Raw genomic sequence first — 24,342 nt, 5'->3', positions numbered from 1 at the left:
ATGTGTTGGTTTGGCCCTGAGAGACCTGATAACTGTCTATTTGTTTTAAAACTTCAAAAAACTCATGTCTCAAAGAATCTTACCGACATGTACCTGACAACCACAGTCAGGGCATCAGCATTCCAGAGGGACTCCCCTGCCAGTGCTCTGTTGGCTTGGGTGAGACTCACGATGGCTTGGGTGAGAAACCAAAGGAAGTGTAACTCTGCACTCATATGTCTTCAGCCTTATGAACTGGATGCTAGTTGATTTCATTTATTCTCTCTTCCCTGCACATTTCTATTTCCTCCAAGATAAAAGATGTGGTACCCCGAGGGGACGAGAAAGCCATGCAGCCTCACAAAGCTGGCATCCCTGGCACATTTGGCACATGTCAGGGTTTTTTTTTTTCTGACCACCAAATCCATGTGCTTTGAAGGAAGCAGCCACTCCGTAATAATTCTGGAATGTGGGAGGTGGTCCTCCCATTTTAGTATAATGAGAACTGTTTAGGACAGGTGAGTTAGTTGAGGGACTGACTCAAGACGAGGAAGCCTCCATTGCTTTGTCAGATAATTTCAAACTCTCAGGATCAGCCTGAGAGAGAGAAACTTTATGGGAGAAAAAGAAGCTCAGATCTCAGACCTTCCACCTTGGGGGCCCAGGGCCAAGTCCTGGTAGGGAATACAGACTCTGGGGGAGGTTTGGAGAGTGTGGTTTGAACAGAGAGACCCCTCTAACTTCCTTGGGGTTCACTGGCTCTAGAAGCACCTGAAGGCTCCTGAATTGATCAATCCAGGGGCTCTCCAAGTCTCTGCAGCTGCCCGAGGGTCGAAGGGGCACGATTCCCTCTCTGCTATTTAAAAATTGGTGGAGTGGGCTGGGCACAGTGGCTCACGCCTATAATCCCAGCACTTTGGGAGGCCAAGGCAGGTGGATCACTTGAGGTCAGGAGTTTGAGACTAGTCTGGCCAACGTGGCAAAACCCTGTCTCCACTGAAAATACAAAAATTAGCTGGGCGAGGTGGCAGGCACCTGTAATCCCAGCTACTTGGGAGGCTGAGGCAGGAGAATCGCTTGAACCTGGGAGGCGGAGGTTGCAGTGAGCAGAGATTGCGCCATTTCACTCCAGCCTGGGCGACAGAGCAAGATTCCATCTCAAAAAGACAAAAAAAAAAAAAAAAAAAAAAAGGTGGAGTGCTTTTTTCTGACTCAACCCAAAGGGGATGCTCTGGGTCACACCTGGAAAGTTCGCTGTGATACGGGACTCCCCAGGCCCGGGGCCAAAACAGAATGGGCATAGTTTATGAATCCAGGAAGCAAAGACTTCGCTTTCCTGAGGGCAGCTCCAGGAGGAACAGGAACAGCATGTTCCTTGTCTGCAGATAAACTCATTTGCATACTGGCAATTTTCATAACCACTTAAGTGCCAGAGTCAGGGGAGCAAGGCACAAGGTTTGATGACCAATCCACACACACACCCAGGGCAGTACAAATGATGTGCAAAAAGTAGGTATCTGAGGGATTTTTCCTTAATCCATTCTGAAATAATCGTTAAATCATATTGGAAATGAATCTCGCAGATTCTGGTGCGCGGTGGGGGACCCTAATTCCACATACCTGGTCTGTGGGTGTGTAGTCAACCAAGCTGACGCTGTCGATTCTTTCCAGGAAGCTGCAAAGAAAGTCAGCAAGGGTTCAGGCCTGTTGTCAGGTCACTTTTTCCCAGGGTTGGGGGGAAATTAATGGGACATTTCACCCAAGTACAGCAAGGATGGGGCAGGCCAAGCAGCTGACCGGAGTTCTTACTTTGTTTCCTGAATTTGTATCAGTCTAGATAATGCAACATTCTTGGCCCAGGGACGGAGAACTGCATTCTTCTTTTTTTTTTTTTAATGTTGCCTTCTCTCCCCTCTCTTCTCCACTGCCACAGGGCTGGGGGTGGGGCTACTCAGAAACTGGGAGACAGCATGGAGCCTCCCTTCCAAGGCTAAGTATAAGAATGTGTTGCAATGTAAACAAAACATGGAAGGTGATAGATGTTCCTTTAGTGTAGGTTCCTAATCAAATACAGAAGGTGTGTGTGTGTGTGTGTGTGTGTGTATGACTGTGTGAATATGTGTAAGAGTGACTGAGTGTGGAGAGCGAGTATGTGGTGTGCGAGAGGAAATGTGTAAAAGTGAGTGTAAGGGTGAGTGTGAGAGTATGTGTGGAAAGTGTGCGAGAGCAAGAATGTGAGTGTGTGTGTGTGTGTGTGTGTGCCGGCAAACCCGGCGACGCCTGTGGGTGTCAGATCTGCCCGGCGTCCTCTGTGTCCCACACAAGGCAGGGTGAGAGCCTAGGAAAGCTGTGCACCGCTCTGGGGTGACGACCCTCTTCCAGGCCGTTTCTCCAGCTCTTCCGCTGGGAGGCCACCGAGCTCCCTCTCCCGAGTGACCATGGCCCCTGCACAGGCCTCCCCCGCCCTCTCTGTGTCAGCCTGGCTTTACCAAGGCATCTATCCAGGCTGCCCGTTTCCCACTGAGTCTTGGTCGATCTGTTGTTATTTGTCTCCTCCACTAACATGCGAGGCCCTCAGGGCAGGTTTCTGTCGTGTCCACCTGGGAGTCCCCAGCACCTAGTGCAGGCCTGGCCCCAGTAAATATGGTGGAATGAACCAGTGTCCTCTGTCCCCTTCTCCTTCCGCGGCTGGGACAGGTGACCATCGAGGGCTGAGAGGCTGGGCCTCCCGGGGACAAACAAGCGCTGGGGATGGGTTAACTGGCGAGCAGAGGACAATTCTGGAGACAGGGGCAGCAGGGGCTCTAGAAGGAAGAAGGAGAGCGAGCAGGAGGGAGGGGTTGGGGCGGTCCAGGCTCTCTGTTGGCGCTGGCGTTGATGGGAGGCCCTGGTACTGAGGAGCAAGGATGGATGGCCTGGAGGCTGTGCTGGCTCGCTGCCTGCCATGCCAGTTGGCTGGCTCTGTGTCTGGGTAGGTGGAGGCAGCAGCCATGTGCCCATGAGCGTTTCACGCAGCGGAGGGGATGCTGCCTCCCCACCTCCCCATCCTCCTGCACCAGCTCCTCTGCAGGCGCCGTGAACCTCAGTGTGGGCAAGAGGGAGACGAAAGGGTTCAGAATACAGAATGCCACCCCTAAATGTGCCCTTCGGCATGTTGACTAACTGCAGCTGAGGGCACTTGGGAAGCCTCGGATGCAAGGCTGGGGGGCTGACCTCCTGCTCTGTCCCAAACAGCGGGTCAGGAAATTTCCCGTAAGAAACGTCTGCCCTAGGCCAGGAAGAGGAGAAGGTTCGTATCGCCGGAGGCTGGGAGTCCACCCTGAACCGGATCTGTACAAACCCACCAAAGTAACCCTCGTCTTTCATTAGTCACTGCCCCCCAATGACTGCCCCTAGAAACCTGAACCTTTCTCCTTTGTCACTTCTCCATACGTTTATCATCTTTTGTTACAAGGGTATATTAGCTCTCAGTCCCGACGGCTTCTTTGGGTCTTCATTTTTCTTATGAAAGTTCCCGTGTGCATGTAAAAATGTTAAATAAAATGTGTATGCTTTCCCCCGGTTAATCCGTCTTTGTTGGTTCACTCAGCTACAGAACCTAATGGGAAAGAGGGAAGCTCTTTTTCCTTCCCTACAAAGGTCAAAAGGGGTCCATTTTAGGAACCACTTGGCCAAAGACAGTAAGACTGCGTCATTTCCTTGGCCATCGTAACTCCTTCCTTTTGGAAAGCTAGAGACAGTCCCTAGTGGCCAGAACTGAGGCCTGGCCATGGGATGACATTTTGGCAGCCTTCATCCATGAACCTGGGTTTGACACCCCCAGGGCAAGTAACGCAGAAGCAGAATACACAAAAGGGCAGGAGTGGATCTGCTGGTGTTTGGGGTGGCCTTTCATAGGGATAGGAAGCAGTGGGGGCAACGGTGACCTCAACTGTCATGAATGAGTCATTTCCCTGGAATCCAAGGGAAACAGGTTACGGGAGTGGTGTCTGTGACTGCATTGTCTGGTGTGCAGTCATGAAAGAATGTCGGCTGGGCGCGGTGGCTCATACCTTTAATCCCAGCACTTTGGGAGGCCAAGGTGGGTGGATCACCTGTGGTCAGGAGTTCAAGACTAACCTGGTCAACATTGTGAAACCCTGTCTCTACTAAAAATACAAAAAGTAGCCAGGTATGGTGGCGCACGCCTGTAATCCCAGCTACCTCGGGAGGCTGAGGCAGGAGAATCACTTGAACCCAGGAGGCAGAGGTTGTAGTGAGCCGAGATCACGCCACTGCCCCCCAGCCTGGGCGAAAAAGTCACACTCTGTCAAAAAAAAAAAAAAAAAAAAAAAAAGAAAGATATATATATATATATATAAAGAATGTCAACTGCTCCCGGCTCTGCAGAGATATGGCCCAGGTGACAGGGTTATTGAGAGGCCAAAGGGACCCTGATCAGCCAGTGGTGTCTTTGGAATAGGTGCTGCAAGCCCTGGGAGGTGCTACTGCGCACGTGAAGGCTGGTGAGTTGGCCGAGGGCGTGGAACTGGCTCCAGAGGGGAAGGAGTAAAGGGAAGGGACCCTCTGGGACCTGGAGAGCCTTGGGAGGCTGGAGGCAGGAATTCCCTGCCATTGCCTGAGGCCTGGTTTGGAAAGTGCAATGCAGTTCTGGCATGGTGGTTGCTGGCCTGGAATGTGGTGGGGTGAAGAGCACAGCGGAAGGACACACTGAGTTCCTGACCATCCAGTGACAAAGGAGCAAAAAGACCTTGGAATCCGTGAGAAGGCAGGAGAAGTTTCTGCCGGGGTGGGACGGGAGCTCTGGACTGCGGCTGGACATTCAGGTGGGTTTCTGGGTGGGAAGCCTGCCTCCCTCACAGGCCGCGTGAGCTACAACGGTTCTAGTCAGAAATGGTCATGACTTTTGACAGGGGCCAAGGTAAGGATACAGAAACGAATTCGCTCTGATGAAAAGAGCTGGAAGGAACTGAACATTAAATATGAAGCCTGTGGCTATAGTTAGAGTTTAGGAAGTAATCTATTTAAAATGGGATGCACATAGGTTGGAGGTAGGTGGGTGAATGTCTTCAGATGATAATAACTAGTCTAAGTAGAAAGAATGAAGTATGGTTAACCAAAAAATGCCTGTGGAGTGCTAGAGAGATGTGATGAGAGGACGTGTGAGTGCATCTTCCTGTGCACTACGAAAGACCAGTGACGTTGAGATGCTGACAGTGATGAGGCTGGTGGGTCTTCTCCTGTCCCCAGCCTCCAAGATGGATACTCAGAGTCCTTCCAGCTCTGATTCTCAGAGATCTAAGTGAGACGTGGGAGGTCTCACTGAACATTTCCAAGAGCTGCTTCTGAATCGTTACTGATGCCCTGAGTTCATGCATTTCAAGTTTGTGCAATGAAAGTAAAATGTGAAAATGCACCCCAAAATGTGAATATGCCCCCAATCCTTTGAAAGAGTTTCTAAGGAATAAATAATAGAGTGGTACATTTCTGCCAGCCTTCTGCCTTGATCCTTGTTTCAACTGGCATATTTCCAAGCATGTTGCAGAAGTACTTTTTCAAATTGGGGCTTCTGTGATTACCATACGTAGAGAGAATTTTAAAGGGATCTTCCAAATCATACATAGAATTTCGCATATGACTACATTTTAAAGGGTTATAACATTGCCTCCTTAAATACGCCACTGCATGCTGACCGGAAGAATTAAGCAGATCTAAAAACCCCTTGCAGACTATTCACTCCAACATTAGATACAGAGTTGCAAAACTATACCAAATTAGCATTGTAAAAAATCACTTGCATTGTAGACACTATAAGAAAGTAGTTAAAAAGAAATTTACTTTGATTTTTTTTCATTATTTCCTGTGACAGCTGAGGACACTCATATTTGCAGAAATGTTTTCATTTTCATTTAGATCCCCCTTCTGTTTGATATTAGCAAAAATAACAACTCACTGTTTACATCCCATCTGTTGTTGGCGTCAAAGAATTCTTAATGGCCATGGAATTGATCATGAAGAGGGAACAAGGAGAGTCACCAAAAGATGAAAACTATTCTATTAAATGCCTTTGTAATTAAACTACTGGGTCTCAGAAAAAAAGTACCAACTAAATTTCCATGTATTTAAAATTACTTTTTTTGTGAAAACATATAGCAATTGGAAATCTGTCAAGGAAAGTAAAAAACTTTTCCCAGTGTTAATGAAATTTGATTCATGATATTTATCTACAAGATATAAATATACAGATGGATCCCAGGTACTCCGGAGGCTGAGGCAGCAGGATCACTGGAGCCCAGGAGTTCGTACTGGTGGAGAAAAACATGACTCACATGGTGACAAAGTACCAGGCAGTTGTAATGCACAGCCAGAGTTAAGATCCCTGCTCCTTAAAAGGGGTTCCCAGACTCATGGCATATCAGCGTCACTGGCAGACCCACTGCGTCAGCATGTGCAGCTGAGCCACGTCCCAGGTGATCAGCGATTCTTGGTGAGTCGTCATCCAAGAGCATGTTCCTCCTGGCTTTCCCCGCCTCCCAGCTTTATGCTCTAATCTCTGCCTGAACCATTCTTCTCATGACTCCTGCTCTTTCTCCTTCCCACAGGGTAAAGTCCACACTTTTAATCTGGCCTCGAGCCCTTTGCAATCTGTCCAGTCTCCCCTTCAGTCTCTTTTACATCACATGAACCCTCCACTCCAGTCAAAACCCCCTGTAGTTTTTGGCCTCTCAGATCCCATGTCATTCCTGCTTTTCCCCCCCCATTTGAAACCTGAGATTAAACCCTGCCCGCTCTGGGAAGTCACTTCTAACTGCCATGACACAGCACAACGTCAACCTCACTTTCTTCTGGCACTTACTGTCTCACAATTCGATGAGCTTGGCATGCTGCCTTATGCTGTGATTTAATCCTTTTTAAAGGCTGAGATATAAAATAACGTAAAGTATGTAAACAGTCCTGATCTTAAGTGTTCTTGATTTTTTTTTAAACATCTGGATATGCCTTGTCCATTTTTCTTTTTCTGTGTATGTTTTATCTACCTATCTGTACTGCATATCATTTAAGGGCAAAAGCATGTTCTAATTTCTGGAAAGAAGCCCACATGGCCAGCATGTTTTGTACTGAATCTTCTCTGCATTGTCATTTAAAATGTTTTTAAATTTAAAAAATTATTTGTTTTTATTTTTATTTTTTTGAGACAGTCTCACGCTGTCACCCAGGCTGGAGTGCAGCTATAATTTGCTATAAATATCTTGCTTTGGACTTTGGCTACAGAATTGCCAAGAGGATGTTGTGTTTTTGCAGAGGAAGTCCCCCCCTTCTACTTTATAATGTGCTTGGCCAGCTGATGCTGATACTATGCTCAGTTAATAAGGTTATCTTATCAGACTGGTACTTATTTTCAGCAGTCTTTTTTTTTTGAGATGGAATTTCGCTCTTGTTGCCCAGGCCGGACAGGCTGGAGTGCAACGGCGCGATCTCGGCTCACTGCAACCTTTGTCTCCTGGGTTTAAGCGATTCTCCTGCCTCAGCCTCCCAAGTAGCTGGGATTACAGGCATGCGCCACCATGTCCGGCTAATTTTGTATTTTTAGTAGAGATGCGGTTTCTTCATGTTGGTCAGGCTGGTCTTGAACTCCCGACCTCAGGTGATTTGCCTGCCTTGGCCTCCCAAAGTGCTGGGATTACAGGTGTGAGCCACTGCACCTGGCCCAGCAGTCTTTTCCAAATCAAAGACAGCAGGGCAGGCACACAGTGTCCAAGCCTCATGGTCTGCCTGTATTTAAAAGGCATATACATTGGCATTCCTTCAGCAAGAAACAGCTTTAGTAAGAAAATTCTCCAGTAGCACACACAGTATCATCTGGGTTCCTGAGCTGAAATAAACTAAAAGTAAAGGAAAGGATTTTGTGTATTAATCCAGTCTGCTTTTTTTCTTTCAATTCTAAATCCATGTTAGAAATTGTGCATTTGAAGGCGGAAAAATGAAAGGAAGAAATATAACTAGTAGTTAAATGGAAGATTAACTAGTTCCCTGATGTGTTTCAGTTGGATACTTTTGTAAATTATATCCATCTTTGGCGTAGGGAAGTTTCAATGTGAAAAAGAATCTTGCGGCCATGAAGAAACAATTACGGTGAAGAAGCCAGGGGGCCAGGCACACGGTGGCTCCCGCCTGTAATCCCAGCACTTTGAGAGGCCAAGGCAGGTGGATCACTTGAGGATCAGGAGTCCCAGACAAGCCTGGCCAACATGGTGAAACCCCTACTCTACTGAAGAAAAAAAAAAAAAAGAAAAAAAAAATTAGTCAGGTGTGTTGGTGCGCATCTGTAGTCCCAGCTACTTGGGGGCTGAGGCAGGAGGATCGCTTGAACCTAGGAGGTGGAGGCCACAGTGAGCCGAGATCGTGGTGGCACTCCAGCCTGGGCGACAGAGCGAGACTCCGTCTCAAAACAGCAACAACAAAAATAAGCCAGGGATCCTAGAAATACACGAGAAAAAGCCATACTAACCAAACAAAAATTTAAGTGGTAAGACTGAGGGTGAATTTGGAAAAATACCATGCTTTCTGAACCAAATCTACCTCAGAATTTTTTTTTCTCTTTTTGAGACAGTTTCACTCTTGTTACCCAGGCTAGAGTGCAATGGCGCAATCTCGGCTCACCGCAACCTCTGCCTCCCGGGTTCAAGCAATTCTTCTGCCTCAGCCTCCTGAGTAGCTGAGATTACAGGTGCACACCACCACGCCCGGCTAATTTCGTATTTTGAATAGAGGTGGGGTTTCTCCATGTTGGTCAGGCTAGTCTTGAACTCCTGACCACAGGTGATCTGCCCGCCTCAGCCTCCCAAAGTGCTGGGATTATAGGCTTGAGTCACTGTGCCCAGCAATTCTTTTTTCTTAAGTATTTTTTTAAAACAGGATGCACACTCACATCCAGTAACATGCAGTTTAAAATGATTTGACAAATTCCTGTGATTTACATTTCAGTATTTAATCAACTGCAAAAGTTAGGAAATAATTCATGGGCCTGTAGTGCTTTTGAAAATAATATTTATGACTCATAAAAATGTACATTCATAATAGTATGACATGAACATATTTTAAGAAAGTTCAAGCATATACAAGCATCGTTTAATCTCACAAAATATATTAATTTTGGTGGGAATATTTGCATTATAAAAGGGTCTTCAGTTTACCAAAGGGTTCAACACTAAGCTATTTTAAAAGTTGTGATTATTTTTTCCAATCTAAAGAGGGGTTAAGGCCAGGTGCAGTGGCTCACGCCTGTAATCCCAGCACTTTGGGAGGCTGAGGTGGGAGGATCACCTGAGGTCAGGAGTTCAAGACCAGCCTGGCCAACACAGTGAAACTCTGTCTCTGCTAAAAATACAAAAAAATTAGCCAGGCATAGCGGTGTGCACCTGTAATCCCAGCTACTCGGGAGGCTGAGGCAGGAGAATCGCTTGAACCCGGGAGGCGGAGGCTGCAGTGAGCCGAGATCGCGCCACGGCACTCCAGCCTGGGCAACAGAGCGAGACTCCATCTCGAAACTAAAATAAATAAAATAAAAGAGGGGTTAAGACTCATGCCGTCCTCACACACGGCCCTGCACAAGCCTGTGGAGGATAGGAGACACGATCTTCTAAGAGGGGCGTTCTCAGAGAACATGCTGGGCAGGCAACCAACAAGTGTCCCTCAAAGCACACTTCAGAACAACATCCAAATATACAATGAATATGAGGGTCACTCCTCATCTGCACACACCTGTCACACCTGGTTTTTTTCCTTACTCATTTACACTGGAACACATGTTATAATAGTGAACAGTTGGTTACGAATCTTTCAAAGAACTTGGAAGGGCCCCTATAATTATTTTCTGAAACAATGGACTTCTCTTATGGAAAAATCTTCCAGTGAAGGAAAGGGTAAGTTAAAAAAAACTTGAATTAACTTAGGTTAGAATACTTGCCAAGGCAAAAGTAAGTTGCTTTTCTCCGTGTTTCCAGGCTATGAGAAAGCGGTGGCTGGCTACATGCTTTACTTTTCAGCCAGAAAATACGCACTGCCATTCCTGAGAAGACGGCAGGCAGCACAGCTGGGCTCCAGCCTTAAAGAGTCCAGCATTCTCCTTCCTTCCAGTCCTGCCTCTTTAATTCTCAGACTTCCAGCTGGCTGGATGTATACATAAATGACTTGCATGGCTAAGTAAAACATCCCAGCTTATATTTTCAAGGTTTTCAAAGAGTTGTTGCTTTTGGACAAATTAATAAATGCAAATTAGAACTTAAAATGCAGTTCTAATTTTATTTCTATTTTTGGTTGTTAAAATCAAAACAAAACCTACACACACACAGTCCCAGGGTTTTCTCAAACAATCAACAGTTCTTTGGCAATGTTAAGAGTGTGTAACAAGACTGCCGTGCTAATTAGCATAATTTATAAGACGTCTAATAGTGTCGAAACAGGAAAATAACTATAAACTTGTTCGTTTGAAAGACACTGTATAATGTCACACTTTCTAAGTCTTTTTAAAAACTCAATTTAGTAAGTAGAAAATATAAACGAACAAATTTAATTTTTCCAGATAATAAAGGAAGTCATACGGCATTTTTCCCAGTTACGCAAAGACAATTATCACATGAAAAATGTATAGAATGTAAGCAGTAAGAGAGCATTATGCAAAAATATCCTAAGGTAATTTCAGTATAAATTATGGGACGAGATTTATTAATAACATACGTTATGAGATCAATTGCAGTCTCACTGTGAAGGCAAAAACAAAAACCAAAACCCAGAGGATAAACAGAAACAGCACAGTCTACCGAATACACTGAATGGTGTTTATCTTCCCCCCCTCTTTAACTTGTATGCACCGCCTGCCATTCTAGATATTACCAATCACACTAAATAATATCGATAATAAAAACCAACCACCTTCAATCTGATCACTCTAGTCAGAAAACTGAATACAGTTTTGACCAGATCTTCGAGAAAGATTCATATACACCAAATTAACTAGTTCTGTTAAAAGGCTGCTATAAAAATACCATCATTACGAGCTATACAGAACTTTAGAATCCAGCTAAGAGTGGAGAAATACTGAATTTCTTAATTTATCTGGAGGGGACGACTGTAAACCCAAAGGTAGAAGAGCATTTCAGCATTCTGGCGTGTTCAGAGTTTCTAGGGTATAGTATTTCTCTGACACACAGAGAGCATTTCGAAGGGTGGCTATGGCCAGGAAACCTCAGAGCGGGTTCTGCTGTCACACTTGATCCCGAAGGCGGGCCAGTCTCTGAGACAGTTCATCCTGCTCTGCCGAAGCCACGCTCGTGCCCACGGAGCCGGTCTGCCCCTGCGGCAGCTCCATGTTGAGGTCGAGGCCCGCCTCGTCTGCCATTTCCTGGAGCAGCATATCCACTTGGTTCTGGGGAGTGGTGAGCGTCGTCGTGCTGCTCATCGTGTCCTCCATTTGCTGCGTCTGGACGTCCAGAGTTTCAAACTGGTGCTCGAATTTGTCCATCAAGGCAGAAATCTTCTCCAGATTCATGGTCTTCAGTGTCGCATCCATTGACTTAACCACACCAGCCATCGACTTGGTCACCTTGCCCATCGTCACCGCCGTCTGGACCCTGGCAGCCACTGCATCGACTCGCGCACTCATTCTCAAGAAATTCACCGCCTGGTTCTTCTGGCGGATGGCATTTTCGGCGTGGATCCTCGCAACTTCCATGTTGCCCTTCTGAATGGCCTTTTTGATTTTGGCCTTTTCGGCCTTTTCCTCCTTATCGCATTTTTTGGCACTCCTGCTCAGTTCTTTGGCCGCAAACTTCAGGTTGAACAGGTGTTTCTCCATGTTGGACATAGTCGGACGGCTCCTTGGCGTCGGCGGCCCGGCTGAGACGTGCGCGGAAGAGACAGAAGGTGAGGTAACTCCGCTCCCGGCCGCCGCTCCTTTGTTTTGGTCCCACTTCCTGTTTCTACTGTGCGCGGCGCAGGTGGTGACGTCAGAGCCCAGCGCCAAAGGCGGGGCCCGCGGGACGGACGGCGCCGGGGTGGGGCCTGTGGGACGTACGGCGCCGGGGGCCGCGCACGCAGGGGGATTCCGGCCGGACGCTCCGGCGCTGCGTTGTACCGGGTTTTTAGTTCTTAACGTTATTAGTAAATTCACAAAAATTAGTGCCCACACGCACTTTCTTAGTAATCTACCGAAGCAGACAATCTGTGGAGATCCGCGTGTAAAATTACCCAAGCTCCAAACTTGGCAGGCTTTATAAAGGGTGACTGGCTAGCTGGCTAAAACCCAGCCGAACATCAGCTAGGTCTTCACACGAACGCTTGCTTTATTAGCATGGGTAATTTCCACTTTCTCAGGGGAACTGGAAACCACGGATACATTAAAAACAAAAACATCAAAACAATACATTAAAAACAAACGGGTCACTGACGCGTCTCCATCTTTGACTACGATTTGTGCCGGAGTTCTGTAATATCCTTTTATTGCACGGGTGAAAATAACCTTTAAAACTGTGGCACCACCAAATTTATACTTTGGCTGGAAGTTCAGCTTCTAGGTGAGTTGCCAGCAATTATCATCCAAAAATCGTCCCGTGGTTTAGTAACAAAAAGACCCATCTTTTGCTGACACCATTCTATCTTTTTGATGTTTTATAAATATCCATGGAACTTCACTCACATTTAAGTTTGACAGGCTAAACTGTCATTTTAAATTATGCAGGCAGAGTATGGTGAGATATTAGGACCCACACCCACGGGCATACATCAGAACTGTCACTATGTATTACGCCCTTTAAAAATGCAGGCTTTCAAATGGCAGCAATGTGTGCTGTCACTTTTTAGAAAGATTCCTCCGATACAGCAATAATAATGCAAGAAGACCGGATCTGCCCTAATGAGCTAGGCTGAAAATGAACCCTGAGAGCGAATTCTGTTTAGAGATCATTTTAATCCAGCGGCCCACCACCTCGCTTAGCTTTCTGTGATAGCTTGCCAGTCAGTTTCACACCACAAGACCTTCTGAAGACATAGCTCTGGTGTTTTCACTTTCTCCAAACCCTGGGCGTGGAGGCTAAACCTGCTGTGCAGCACGCTGGCTCCCTTGTCTTTCGCGCCCCTCTGCCAGTCAAAGCGCCCCTCTGCCAGTCAAAGCAAACCGCAGCACGGAAGTTGAGCATTATTTGTGTCATTTGGCCAGTGGGGAGAATGTGACTGACGCCCCGTCCTTTGGCTATGCTGTTCCTGTTGCCTGGATTTACTGTCCATGCATCTCTGCCTATTGACACCCTGCCAGTCCTTCAAAAGCCACCTTCACCATGGAGCCTCCCCAGGACTCCTCCTCCGTGTGGCCATACTACAGGGCACATTGCCTGGCAAGGGGTCTGTGCGTATAGGTCACCTGTTACAGTATAAACTACTTGGATGCAGACAACACTGATTCCTTCCCCTCTGCATGGAGCCCAGCAGGTGCTCTGCACACAGCAGCCACTGAATCCAGAAGGTGTTGCTAAATTTAATTTTATTTCAGAGGGGATAGGATGTTACCCTAGTTAGCAGCTTAGCTATGGTTTCTTTTTGCCACTCAAAGCCGTAGAACCCTTTTTCCAAATGAAACTTTTCTAGAAATGGAATATACTCAACCAAAAAAAAGAAAAAAAAAAAAAAACCGGGGGCTTAGGCCCCCTACTCTGCTCACCCTCCATTCCACTCTTCCCTTCTTTTAGGTCCTGGTTTTTCTTGGAGTTTGCAAACAAGTTTCTTGTCTAGCTTCCATGTCATGCTCCATAGTTTTCTTTTTTCTTTTCTTTTCTTTTCTTTTTTTTTTTTTGAGATGAAATCTTGCTCTGTCACTCAGGCTGAAGTGCAGTGGCATGATCTTGGCTCACTGCAGCCTCTGCCTTCTGGGTTCAAGCGATTCTCCTGCCTCAGCCTCCCAAGTAGCTGGGATTACAGGTACATGCCAGCACTACTGGCTAATTTTTATATTTTTAGTACAGCTGGGGTTTCACCATGTTGGCCAGGCTGGCCTCGAACTCCTGACCTCAGGTGATCTGCCCACCTTGGCCTTGCAAAGTGCTGGGATTACAGGCGTGAGCTACTGTGCCCGGCCCATAGTTTTCTTAATGACAAATTCTGACTAGGTGAGATGGTTTGGAATATAATCATGAGAGACTCAGATGATGATGATAATGACAATTAACATTAATAAAGTATGCACCAGACATTGTTCTGGGCACTTTACATAAATAAACTCATTTCAGCTTCGCAAACCCTATGAAGTAGATACTATAAATGTCTTCAGTTCACAGGTAATGAAAGGGAAGCACAGAGAGCTAAGAAACTTGCCTGAACCCACACATTAGGTAAGTGTTAGAAACCGGATTCCATGGATATATTTGGACCAGTAATAAGGCACTGGGGAATCCAATAAACACGAGTTAATAAGAATAAAATAATGATCATCATGTAGCCTAAAGACAGAAGTTGACTTTCCAGTTGTTTTTTTGAGAAGACAGTTGCAATGACTACACAGTTAATATGAACTTTATAAAGTGTGGATACTGACTGGGCATGGTGGCCCAGGAATGTAATCCCAGCACTTTGGGAGGCTGAGGTGGGTGGATCGCCTGAGACCAGGAGTCCAAGACCAGCCTGGCCAACATGGGGAAAGCCCGTCTCTATTAAAAATACAACAATTAGCTGGGTGTGGTGGCACATGCCTGTAATCCCAGTCACTTGGGAAGCTGAGGCAGGAGAATCGCTTGAACTGGAAAGATGGAGGTTGCAGTGAGCTGAGACTGCGCCAGTGCACTCCAGCCTGGGTGACAGAGACTCCCTCTCAAAAAAAAAAAAAAAAAAAGTATGGTTGTTAAAATAAGTTGCCATCACCTGATCACCTGAAGCTACATTCCTTGAATGATGACGCCTCTACTTTCTGCGCTGGAGAGAAGGGATAGGTGGAGTTCCAGAAGCCATCTTCCCAGGGAGACCAGGGCGGACTAGAATTCTGAAGAGAAGGCTATTCTCCTCCTCTCCCTGACAGTTCCCCAGCCCTGCCCTCCTCTTTCTCTTATCAACACCCCAGCCATTTCCATGGTGTTCAATAGGATCCATAGCTAGCTGCTCTCATGTTCACATTTCCAGGGAGAGATTTGCTTCTGAGCTCCAAACCCATATGCCTGGCTGTCTCCTTGGTGCTGGGGGATTTGTGGTCCAAGACTGTTTGGCAACTCTTCAAAGTGACTGAACTCAGTCCTTTCTCCCAAATCTGCTCATTCCCATTTACTACTGGCACCTCCATCTACCTTGTCATTCGAGTTGGATTCGGAAGAATTATCTCTGACCACCGTGGTATCTATATCTGCATCTACCCTGGCTCTAAGTTTTTTCCATTCTTTATATTCCATTGAGGTTGACAACCTTCAGAGTCTGTTTCAGCTTGGTGTGCTTTCTCTTTTTGTGTATCTAGCAAAAGGAAGATTATTTTGATATTATTATTAAAGGAGGTTTTGGTCCTACCACCATGCTGATTGTACCTGAAGACGTTCTGGACCCAATGCAGATGTGAAAACAGAACATACAGTTTATAATGACCGGAATTGTTATGCAACTACCACATCAACATTGAAACCTTACAAGTCCCATAGCCAGATTTTTTTTTTTTTTTTTTTTTTTTTTTTTGAGACGGAGTCTCGCTCTGCCGCCCAGGCTGGAGTGCAGTGGCTGGCTCTCCGCTCACTGCAAGCTCCGCCTCCCGGGTTTAGGCCATTCTCCTGCCTCAGCCTCCTGAGTAGCTGGGACTACAGGCGCCCGCCACCTCGCCCGGCTAGTTTTTTGTATTTTTTAGTAGAGACGGGGTTTCACCGGGTTAGCCAGGATGGTCTCGATCTCCTGACCTCGTGATCCGCCCGTCTCGGCCTCCCAAAGTGCTGGGATTACAGGCTTGAGCCACCGCGCCCGGCCCCCAGATTTTCTCTTAGTGAAAAAAAAGAAATTTTTGATTAAAGTGCAGACATTTCTAGAAAGCTGCGAGTCAAACCAGTTAATTATTTTTATCATGAAACGGGGAAGAAAAATATGCCATCATTTGGCACATCTGGCTGATTTCTTTTCTTTCCTTACTTTGAAATGATACAAGTAGTTAAAATGAAAATATTTAAGCAGGACATTCAGTTTTACTTCATTGGAAAAGAATCATTTGCTAAGTCTGAAGTCACTCAAAAAATAAAAAAAGAGAAAATAAAAGATATGAAAAATAACTTTCTCGTGTGTTAAACTATTTCTGGATTCTCATCGGTATGTTTCTGGTGATTTTGAAATGTTATACCTCAAACTAAGGGCTCCTCCTCACTTACCAAAATTTGCATTTTTTGCATACATTTGTATTTGCCTAGCAGCAGGTTTTCCTATTAGATAGATGTGACATGGTGACCTTTGGTTGACTACCTATACCTGGTACTATTCAACCTCTGGAAAACAAGATATACCCAATAAATTTCTGTTGAATGTAGGAATATATGAATGCAGCCAAAGGAAATCGCATTGGATACATATTCACTTGGTGACCATTTTGAGGAATACATTACATATATGTGTATATATATAAATATATTACATACATATATAATATTAATTACACATATTATGTATTAAACGTATGTATACATATTTTCCTCTACATCACCTTTTTATTTAGGAACACAGCTAGAATTAAAAACGCTGAGACTCCTCAAGCCTTGGGAAATTGCAAAGTCACTGTCCAGGGCTGGGTGTGATGGCTGACGCCTGTAATCACACACTTTGAGAGGATGAGGTGGCCCAGGAGTTTGAGGCTGCGGTGAACTACGATCACGCCACTGCACTCCATTTGGGGTGACAGAGCAAGATCCTGTCTCAAAAACAACAACAAAACCAACGTCACTGTCTCTCAAAATATGTTAACAACAGCCTGGGCAAGATGTCTAGAACCCGTCTCTACAAAAAATAAAAAATAAAATTTAGCTGGGCATGGTAGTATGTGCCTGTAGTTCCAGCTACTTGGGATGCTGAGGTGGGAGGATCTCTGTGTCCAGGAGTTCGAGGCTACAATGAGCTATAATCATGCCACCGTACTCCAGCCTGGCTGACAGAGCGAGACCCTGTCTCTCTGTCTCTGTCTCTCTCTCACCACATACATATATATATGTTAAAATGATGTCAAGATTTAAAAATAAAAATAAGAAAGAGAAGGAAATAGAAAAGCAGCACGTAAACATAATTCCACATTCCTCCATCTGCAGTTTATTTATTTATTTATTTATTTATTGAGATGGAGTCTGGCACTGCTGCCCAGGCTGGAGTGCAGTGGTGTGACCTCGGCTCACTGCAACCTCTGCCTCCCAGGTTCACGCCATTCTCCTGCCTCAGCCTCCCAACTAGCTGGGACTACAGGCGCCCGCCACCACGCCCGGCTAATTTTTTGTATTTTTGGTAGAGCCAGGGTTTCACTGTGTTAGCCAGGATGGTCTCGATCTCCTGACCTGGTGATCCGCCTGCTTCAGCCTCCCAAAGTGCTGGGATGACAGGCCTGAGCCACCGCGCTGGCCTCATCTGCAGTTTAAATGCATGGTTTATTACTCCTCCTGGTGATGTGGTGAGTTAATACTGTTATGAGAAACCTAACTTCCATGTTAGTCGAATTTGGCAGTCACTCATTTAGCAACACAGTGATTCTCCTTCTCGTTCTCTCCACTGAACAACTTGCCACCTTGACAAGCTGAAAATGAAATCTAAACACACCTGTCCTTCTAACGATGGTATAGGATGTCTCTCTTTTCTGGCCTCAATTTCCTCATTTATAAAGCTGGAAAAATAAGGCCTGTGATCTAATGGTAATAATCCCTCATCAGGTCAGATCATCAGAGAGGGCCACTCAAAACCGCTTAACCTAAAAAAATCCCTGAAACAAGACTTACTAAGAGAAAAAAATGTGTTATTTAAGTGGCGTTTTCCTGGCAGTTTGTAATGGATGTTTGCAAATATCGTGAAGACCACGTAGAGCTGACACAGCAAAACTGAGAAGGCTGACTGGGCCCCCCCACTCTCTCTTTCTCTCTCTCCCCCTCCCTCCCTCTCTCTCATCTCTCTCTCTCTTCCCTCCCTCCCTCCCTTCCTTTCTTTCCTTCAGGGTGTCACTTTGTCACCTGGAGTGGCATGAGGTACCTCTGTCTCAACTGGGCCCATTTCCCTCTGACTCCTCTAGTTGGAGAAAATTTTGTAGGAAGAAAATCTACTCCTTTGGTCGGGTTCCTACAAACTAACGTACAAACTCAAGCAGTATGGCAGGGAACCAAACATGTGAAATGTTGTTAGGTCTATGAAATACACGATATATTCCCCTTTCCAATCTGTGTTCCTATTATTTGTTAGCAGTTTTTATTCTGCTACCTTTTTTTTTTTTTTTTCCAAGAAAAGTGTACTCTCCTGCACACAGCATTTTGCCATATCTCACAGCTGTCTGGTTGACTACTGGGAAACATAGTTTATTCTGAAAACATGCTTCTGGATGGAAAATGATTTTACTATTACAAACCTGAAGACAGAAGGACAGGATTGCATCTGGCGTAATACGGTACAAATCCCACCTCTGCAGGAATATGGAAGCTAGTTTTTCTTACTTAATTTTTATATTTTAACCTGAACATTAAGCTTACAATCCATAGGTTAAAAATAGTGAGGCCAGGCGCGGTGGCTCACACCTGTAATCCCAGCACTTTGGGAGGCTGAGGTGAGAGGATCATGAGGTCAGGAGATCGAGACCATCCTGGCTAACATGGTGAAACCCTGTCTCTACTAAAAATACAAAAATTAGTTGGGTGTGGTAGCGGGTCCCTGTAGTACCAGCTACTTGGGAGGCTGAGGCAGGAGAACTGCTTGAACTCTGGAGGCGGAGGTTGCAGTGAGCTGGGATTGCGTCATTGCACTCCAGCCTGGGCAACAAGAGCGAGATACCATCTCAAAAAAAAAAAAAAAGATTAAAAATTAAAAAATAAATAAATAAAAAATGAAAATAGCAAATGTACAAACTGGCCAGTTAATTTTGTTGCACATTAAAATCTTCTCTCGTCCTCCTCATGGAGCACCTTCTGTTCGTGATGGGAACAGACTGTGAGAAGCCAGGAGCTTTTCCCAGGGCTAGTTTGCATTGAGTATTGGTAGATGGTGGTGGAGGGAAAAAGCTGGGACTACAGGCGCCGCCACCTCGCCCGGCTAATTTTTTTTGTATTTTTAGTAGAAACGGGGTTTCACCGTGTTTGCCAGGGGGGTCTCGATCTCCTGACCTTGTGATCCGCCCGCCTCGGCCTCCCAAAGTGCTGGGATTACAGGCGTGAGCCACCACGCCCGGCGAAATAATTTATTTTTAACATCTCTTTATTTCTTTCCTTTTTTTATTTTCTTCTTATCTATTTATTTATTTATTTATTTTTTTGAGACGGAGTCTCACTCTGTAGCCCAGACTAGAGTGCAGTGGCCGGATCTCAGCTCACTGCAAGCTCCGCCTCCCGGGTTCAGGCCATTCTCCGGCCTCAGCCTCCCGAGTAGCTGGGACTACAGGCGCCGCCACCTCGCCCGGCTAGTTTTTTGTATTTCTTAGTAGAGACGGGGTTTCACCGTGTTAGCCAGGATGGTCTCGATCTCCTGACCTTGTGATCCACCCGTCTCGGCCTCCCAAAGTGCTGGGATTACAGGCTTGAGCCACCGCGCCCGGCCTATTTATTTATTTTTGAGACAGAGTCTTGCTCTGTCGCCCAGGCTGGAGTGCAGTGGTGCGATCTCAGCTCACTGCAACCTCCACCTCCCCGGTTCAAGTGATTCTCCTGCCTCAGCCTCCTGAGTAGCTGGGATTACAGGTGCGCACCACCACTCCTGGCTAATTTTTGTATTTTTAGTAGTAAAAATTTTAAAATAATTTTGTATTTTTAGTAGGTGAAACTATATTGGTCAGGCTGGTCTTGAACTCCTGACCTCAGGTGATCCACCCACCTTGGCCTCCCAAAGTGCTTGGACTACAGGCGTGAGCCACCGTGCCCAGCCCCTTTTTTCTTTTTAGTGACAGGGTCTTGCTCTGTGGCTCAGCTGCAGCACAGTGGCACAATCACAGTCTACCGTAGCCTCAAACTCCTGGGCTCAAGGGATCTTTTCACCTTGGCCTCCCAACATGGTGAGATTACATGCATGAGCCACTGTGCCTGGCCTTAACACCTCTCTAGAATGTGAAAAATCCTGTAACAAAGCAGAATGCTTCTTATCACTTTTATGTCTTTATAATGCACCATAACAGCATTTAGTTTCTTCTGAAACAGTCAACACCCTAAAGTCACTCAACAGCGAAACAGTCAACACTCAAATAGTCAACAGTCGAAAGGAGGCCAAAGATGAATGTTTTTAAAAGAAGTGCTAACTTGACGATGAATTTGAACTAAGTCAAGGGTCCCCAAACCCCAGGCCACATTCTCGTGCTGTGTGAACCAGGCCACACAGCAGGAGGTAAGTGCCGGCCAACAAGCAAAGCGTCATCTGTATTTACAGCTGTTCCCCATCCGTCGCATTACCGCTTGAGCTCCACCTCCTGACACATCAGCGGTGGCATTAGATTCTCATAGGAGCATGAACCCTATTGTGAACTTTGCATGTGAGGGATCTAGGGTGTGTGCTCCTTATGAGAATCGAATGCCTGATAATCTGTCACTGTCTCCCATCACCCCCAGATGGGACCATCTAGCTGCAGGAACACAAGCTCAGGCTCCTACTGATTCTACATTATGGTGAGTTGTATAATTATTTCATTATATATTACAACGTAATCGTCATAGAAGAGCACAATAAATGTAATGCACTGGAATCATCTCGAAACCATCCACCCCACCACGGTCCATGGAAAAATAGTCTTCCATGAAACCAGTCCCTTGTGTCAAAAAGGCTGGGGACCATTAAACTAAGTCATTAGATATATCTGAACTAGGCTGAGCGCGGTGGCTCACGCCTGTAATCCCAGCAATTCGGGAGGCTGAGGCAGGTGGATCACCTGAGGTCGGGAGTTTGAGACCAGCCTGACCAACACGGAGAAACCGTCTCTACTGAAAAAAAAAAAAAAAAAAAAATTAGCTGGGCATGATGGCACATGCCTGTAATCCCAGCTACTTGGGAGGCTGAGGCAGAACTGCTTGAACCCAGGAGACGAAGGTTGAGGTGAGCGGAGATTGCACCATTGCACACCAGCCTGGGTGACAAGAGCAAAACTCAATCTCAAAAAAAGAAAAAAATCTGAACTAAAATATAACATATGTTTTCTTTCGTTAGTTGATGGAGTTGGGCTACAATCTTCCACTTCATACCTATATTCCACAAACATTTACTGAGTTTCAGGCTACAGGATGAACAGTATGGGGTATAGGTAAGTAATTCCCTATGCAAACCTGATGCATTTGTAACATTCCATAAAGCAGAGGTTTCTATTTTCCCCAGAATTTCTTCTCACGGAAGCATCCCCGCAATTGGGAAGCAGAGGTGCTCACAGATCTTCCTCCATAAATTTGATGAATGAGGAATTCTAGCAGGCATTTCTTTCTTTCTTCTTTTTTTTGAGACAGAGTCTCACTCTGTTGCCTAAGCTGAAGTACAGTGGCATGATCTTGGCTCACTGCAACCTTTGCCTTCCAGGTTCAAGCGATTCTCCTGCCTCAGCCTCCCGAGGAGCTGGGATTACAGGCATGCATCACCACGCCTGGCTAATTTTTGTATTTTTAGTAGAGATGGGGTTTCGCCATGTTGGCCAGGCTGGTCTTGAACTCCTGACCCCAGGTGATCTGCCCGCCTTGGCCTCCCAAAGTGCTGGGATTACAGGCCACTGCGCCCGGCCCTAGCAGATATATCTTTTTCAGGAACCACAAAGCTGTCTTCAAATAATCATGATTAATCTTGCCCTAAGTATAATAAATTGTAGCCACAACTAACATCTGAAAAACAATACTTCATAGTAAATCTTAACATATTTGTAGGAGAAAGTGTATTTTAAGATTAGTTTAGGGGTTAAAAGAGAATTGAAAGCCGATGAAGGCTGGGTGCGGTGGCTCATGCTTGTAATCCCAATACTTTGGGAGGCCAAGGTGGGCAGATTGCTTGAGTCCAGGAGTTCAAGACCAGCCTGGGCAACATGGCGAAATCCCGTCTCTACTAAAAACACAAAAAATTAGCTGGGCATTATGGTGCACACCTGTGATCCTGGCTACTCAGGTGGCTGAGGCGGGAGGTCACTTGAGCCTGGGAGGTCCAGGCTGCAGTGAGTTGTGATCATAGCACTGACTCCAGCCTGGGTGACAGAGTGAGACTGTGTCTCAAAAAAAAAAAAAAAAAAAAAAAAAAAAGGCTGGGCGCAGTGGCTCACGCATGTAATCCCAGCACTTTGGGAGGCCAAGGCGGGCGGATCACAAGGTCAGGAGATCGAGACCATCCTGGCTAACACGGTGAAACGCGTCTCCACTAAAAATCCAAAAAAAATTAGCCGGGCGTGGTGGCGGGCGCCTGTAGTCCCAGCTACTCGGGAGGCTGAGGCAGGAGAATAGCGTGAACCCAGGAGGCGGAGCTTGCAGTGAGCTGAGATTGTGCCATTGCACTCCAGCCTGGCGAGTGAGCGAGACTCCGTCTCTAAAAAAAAAAAAAAAAAGCAAATTCCTCAATGTCATTTACGTGAACTAAATCACAGAAAGAAGGACAAAGTGCATTCAACACGGCTCTTGCTCACGGGAGGCCTCCGGTGCTTCCTCTTCTCTGCAGCTGCCTATGACTGTGTACATGACTGACACTGTCACTGCAGCGTTCCCAAATAGGTCTGCCCAGGTCTCCTGTAGATCATTCCAGGGAAGAAAGCTAACTATGAGAAGCACGTGGTCAACTAACGGTAACGAAGGGAAGTCTGAGGACTCCTAGACAAAGAGCTTTCTCAGAGGGGGTGCCCTAGACACCAAATACACGGATTTGCTCAGGTCACAATGTGTTTCAAAGGAACAGCTGGAATGAGAAACTGACCTTTGCATCTGTGTTCACCTCCGCTGAGTCTCCTATTTTAAAAGAGATCTGGGATGTCATTAAACATGTTCAATTGAGGTTAATAAAACATTTCCTTTTTTGGCAAAATGATCTGTTAAGTCTTGTCTATCTTAGAAGATATATTTAGTCACTGCATGCATCTTGGCAGAAAGTCATGGCAAAGGAGTTTCTTTCCTAGCAGTGACTGCCTGCCTCAGTAGCTGGATAAGGAATCTTTCATTCTCTCTTCACAGAAATAATGCAGAACACTATATTTTCACAGATACCAAATAGAATGAGAAATACGAGCATCCCATGCACTTAATTGTTGTCACATGAATAAAACTGTAAGTAAATGGAAATTCTATTTGTGTGGAGAGTTCCTTAAGTCCGTTAATATGATAATAGAATAATGCTATAGTTCAAAGGTAGCTTTTGTTGATATCATGGATCCTAGTTATTATGTGATCAAGGGAGTTTGGTGAAATAAAGATATTTAATTCTAACTGCGAATGCATGCACTACCTTAAGAAAGGTTTTACTTTCTTCCTTTTTTGAATGCTTTCTTTGATATGAAATTATCAAAGAGCAGCTCCCTTATACCTTAAGTTCTATTTGAAAAGCTTTAATTACATTCCTTGATATTGTGAACACATTATTATTGTTCCCTGGGATGAAGGAAGTGCTTACACAACGCATGATTACAGCTTTCACTTTTCTCTGAGCTAGAACACGTCTGCTCTAAAGCAGGCTGTGCTGTAGCACCGTCCAGCCCCTCATTCCTTTTTCCGGCTGAATCATATTCCATTGTCGGGATACACCAATTTTGTGTGTCCATTTGTCAGCTGATGACACTTGGCTTGTTTCCACTTTTTGCACAATTGTGAATAATGCTGCTATGAAGAGATATTATGCTTACACCTATCTGAACTTTAAAGAAAAATAATTTTTTTTTTTTTTTGAGGCAAGGTCTTGCTCTGCCACCCAGGCTGGAGTGCAGCGACTTGATCATGGCTTAGTGCAGCCTCGAACTCCTAGACTCAAGCAATCCTCCCACTTCACCATCCCAAGGAGCTGGGACCACAGGTGCACACCACCATGGCCCAGCTAATTTTTCTTTTTTTTTTTTTTTTTTTTACTTTTAGTAGAGATGAGGTCTCGCCAAGATGCTCAGGCTGCTTTTAAACTCTTGGGCTCAAGCGATCCTCCTGCCTTGGCCTCCCGAAGTGTTGGGATTACAGGCGTGAGCCACCATACCCAGTCAAAAATTAATTTTGTACACAT

General features: G+C 45.6%; 2 protein-coding genes across 5 annotated transcripts in view; both read right to left on the bottom strand.

Annotated features, from left to right (window-relative positions):
- GNAL (G protein subunit alpha L) overlaps positions 1–24,342 on the bottom strand; it is a 201,081-nt gene that overhangs the window by 18,625 nt on the left and 158,114 nt on the right. For 3 of the 4 annotated variants that reach the window (XM_025364963.1, XM_025364966.1, XM_025364965.1), the window contains one exon: positions 1,600–1,654. In XM_025364963.1, coding sequence (XP_025220748.1) covers positions 1,600–1,654 — 55 coding nt within the window. Of the gene's footprint in view, positions 1–1,599; positions 1,655–6,308; positions 6,654–24,342 lie in introns of those variants that run through there. The other variant, XM_025364967.1, reaches the window with a different exon arrangement.
- Positions 8,915–11,958, bottom strand: CHMP1B (charged multivesicular body protein 1B). Its single transcript, XM_025364974.1, has one exon. The coding sequence runs from the start codon at positions 11,840–11,842 to the stop codon at positions 11,243–11,245; it is 600 nt and encodes a 199-aa protein (XP_025220759.1). The 5' UTR covers positions 11,843–11,958; the 3' UTR covers positions 8,915–11,242.

This window comes from Theropithecus gelada, chromosome 18, assembly GCF_003255815.1.
Source record: "Theropithecus gelada isolate Dixy chromosome 18, Tgel_1.0, whole genome shotgun sequence".
Classification (NCBI taxonomy): domain Eukaryota; kingdom Metazoa; phylum Chordata; class Mammalia; order Primates; family Cercopithecidae; genus Theropithecus; species Theropithecus gelada.
The sequence above is the reverse complement of the archived record's forward strand: the minus strand, read 5'-3'. Positions and strand labels throughout refer to the sequence as shown.

What these genes read in the sequence shown, in the direction of transcription:
- CHMP1B (XM_025364974.1), bottom strand. Translation starts at nt 11,842, where the DNA reads ATGTCCAACATGGAGAAACACCTGTTCAACCTGAAGTTTGCGGCCAAA.